Below are 3,463 nucleotides of genomic sequence, written 5' to 3'. Positions count from 1 at the left end.
TGAAAAACACACACACAGCCTTCATCTCCATATAGATATCTGATATATGGAAATATTTATGCAAATTACATATGTGAGGTACAAGTCCATATCTGGATTTCACATACATGAAATATGTGTCATAAATGAAACTTATCGTTTAAAATAATGCAAAAACTGCTGCTTAAATATATTTTTTCAACTATTGGAAATACAGATTTGTATATGCAGTATATAAAGTCAAAATCAATAGCACTCCTGTATTTTTTTCTTTTTTTTTCTCTCAAATATTTCCCAAATGATGTTTAACAGAGCAGATTTCTATTAGGCCCACTGATAAAGGGCCAACTTTACAGCAGAAAAAAGGTGTTTACAGCCTGGTACAAAGAACAATTTTGGTGTATATTGATAATATTACCCTTCATGACAACTGTGGGGGTTATAAGTCATTTGTTTCCTTTATGTTAAGTTATATCAAAGACTATTGAATACACAAGACATGTCACTCGTATACTTTTGAATGGGAAAAAGGTTTAACAGTCAATATGGCGAACGAAGCCCCGCCTTTTAGTACAACAGCCAATCAGCAATTGATATATGGCAAATAAAGCCTGCCTTCTAGTGCAGGAGCCAATCAGCGATCGCTATGGGATGACAATTCTCTGGGGGAGGGGCTCAGACCTGACGTGAGTTTCTGCAGATTTCGTGTGATACGAACATTTAGAAATTAAACTAAAGACACAGCTGTTTAATTGTATTGGTTATTCGTAATGTGGAATTTAATCGCAAGCTTGGCAAGCAGTTTTAAAGAATTGGATGTTTTCCTATTCAAACAGGGCACATACTGACCCAGAGGCATTTCAAAGATGGCCGCAGAGTGAAATGACTTGCCTAAAGAGACTTTGGTTATATTAAGTCTGCATAATTAAGGGCGTGGCCACTTTAGTGATAGCTAGGTCTCGCATTCACGTCATCTCAGCTGACTCCGGCTGATTAGCTGCTGAACTCAGCATTTACACAGTCAGTTGCCTTTTGAAATTATTTCCCACAATTATCAGATGATATGGCATGCTGTGTGCACTTAATTGTGCTCACAAACCATTCACCTAGCCTCCATTTGAAATGTGAAATTATATACTGATACTCCTCTATATCTATAAATGTATTAATGGCGACGGTTGGCCATGACCACGTCTAGTTTCTTTGTACTCTTCAGAAACCTATGGGTCACAAACAGGGCTTTGCATTAACACACGCCAACCCACCAAATGCGGGTAGATTTCAGCTTTGGCGGGTTAGACAGACACTCCTACTAGCCAGTTTGGCTGGTTGAAAATAATTTTTAAATTGTAGTTTTCCTAAAAGCAGGGTTCGACAATATAAGGATGGGCCGATATGTGTGCAAGTGTGATCTTAGTATTGAGAAGTAAAATAATTGTGTTCATACAAGCAGAAGAAAGCAAGTGAATACCGAATGAGAGGATGATGATCACTCGCGGCTGATGATCACTAACAGCTGATTTGATGCGCGTGACTTCTAACGCGTGCGGGCTCCCGAATCGTGAAGCAACCGTGTCTGGAACAGGTTCTGGAAACGCAACTGTCATCGGTTCTCTTTCAAATAAACTAGACAAAAAGTGATGAACATGCACCCGCTGCACCGGTCGCTTTTACTTTGAACAGATTATTAAATGGCCTAAAGTTAACCGTGTGCATTAGATCCTTTCATTATCACACACGGTATGTTTCACCTGCTTTTACTTGCTTACGGTTTTATTTGCTTTTATTTTCGTTAAAATGGTTTAATTATTATATATTTTTTACAACATTGCTTTAATGGGAGATGAACTCTCCATTTATGTGCAGTTAACTGGTGATCTGAAAGATCTTTAGCCAAGACAGATTACTGTGCATATTTTTGATACATGACAATAGATATTTTTTAAAAGTCAATTGCTTTTCTTTTCTTTTCTTTTTTTTAAAGAAATGTTTTGTTAAATAAAAACTATAGTAAACAGTTATATTTAGCTTGTTTTGACACATAAAAAATTTGTGGCTATAAGAAATAATTATTGTTTAGTGTGGTTATAGAGAGAAATTTGGTAAATCGTTAATTTTGAGCTCTAAAAAAAGTCATGTAAAATAAAAAGTAATTGCAATAAAACACCCATTTATAATGACCCATTAGATCATGCTCATTGAGCAAGCTCATACTCGACACACAAAAAGTGAAATGAATGAGGACGCATGTGGAGATAACACACGATTTAAATCAAGTCATTTTAGCATGTCAACGTCAAATTTATGCATATAAAATATATTTTCCCAACAACAAAATTGTGGCTAGTGAAAATGCAGAGTGGCTATTAACATTGGAAAACGACTAGCCACAGTGGCCGGTAATTAAAAAAGTTAATGTAAAGCCCAGGTCACAAACACAACCAAGTTTTTGGAGAGTATGAATTTTTCAGAGCGTATCCTATACTATTTTTTCTTATGGAGAAAGGCTTATTTGTTTTTATTTCTGCTCGAATAAACGCAGTTTTTAATTAGTTTAAGCCTATTTTAAGGTCAATATTATTAACCCGCTTAAGTTGTTAAAAAAAATCTTCATTCTGGTAAAGAGAAAAATAAAAAATAATTAAAATTTAACAATAGGGTTAATAATTCTGACTTCAACTGTATATAGTTGGAAAAAAAAACATATGAAAGCGGCCATTTTTGTATTATTTCAAAATATATGTTGCATACGATTACATATGATGTACATATGTAATTACATATGATGTAATTTGCATATATTTTCATATATCTAGTCTAGGCTTTGAGTGTGTTTGCGGTACGTGGCGGCCGGTGCCCTCTGCTGGATCTGTGCTTTGTTGAGTTTCTTTTTCCTCCACTGACACAGCAGGATAGACCTGAAGGTGGTGCGGAAAGCTTTATTGCAGAGCGCGTAACACATGGGGTTTACCGTACTATTGACGTAGCACAGCCAATACCCCAAAGCCCACAGCGTCTCCGGGATGCATCCGTCGCAGAAAGCATTCAGAAGCACCATAATATTATACGGCGTCCACGTGATGATGAAAGCCAACAAGATGGCGCTTAAAGTCTGCGCTGCTTTTTTCTCTTTCACCAGCGAGAGCTTCTTCCGCTTGTTTGTCTTGCGTGCGGATTTAACAGGTTGATCTTTGGAGTCCAGAGTGGATGACTTTGAAACTCCTAATTTAGATGGTTTCGCCTCTAAATCTTGCTTCTCGATTGTGTAGATGTGTTCGGCATCCTCTTCCTCGTCGTCATCGGATTGATCGATAGAGATGGCAGTTTCGTTGTTATTCCAGCTGTCGCTACTGCTGCGCTCCACATCTCCACGGCTCCAAAACCACAGTCGCCTTGTTTTAGTTTTCCTCATCGGAGCTGCCGGTTGGAGCTCGTAGCTGCTGTGACTTCGAGAACTTCCCGTTTGAGGAACGACCACCACAGA

The 3,463-nt window shown here is 37.7% G+C and overlaps 1 protein-coding gene across 1 annotated transcript in view; it reads right to left on the bottom strand.

The window, feature by feature from the left end:
* Positions 1–259: 259 nt before the first annotated feature.
* Positions 260–3,463, bottom strand: part of chrm3b (cholinergic receptor, muscarinic 3b) — a 49,381-nt gene continuing 46,177 nt past the window's right edge. Inside the window, exon 5 of the mRNA XM_073918947.1 lies at positions 260–3,463. This exon is cut by the window's right edge and continues 836 nt beyond it. Coding sequence (XP_073775048.1) covers positions 2,792–3,463 — 672 coding nt within the window. The 3' untranslated portion in view covers positions 260–2,791.

The sequence above is a fragment of the Danio rerio genome, chromosome 12 (assembly GCF_049306965.1).
Source record: "Danio rerio strain Tuebingen ecotype United States chromosome 12, GRCz12tu, whole genome shotgun sequence".
NCBI classification, from domain to species: Eukaryota; Metazoa; Chordata; class Actinopteri; order Cypriniformes; family Danionidae; genus Danio; species Danio rerio.
This window is presented reverse-complemented; position numbering and strand designations above follow the sequence as displayed.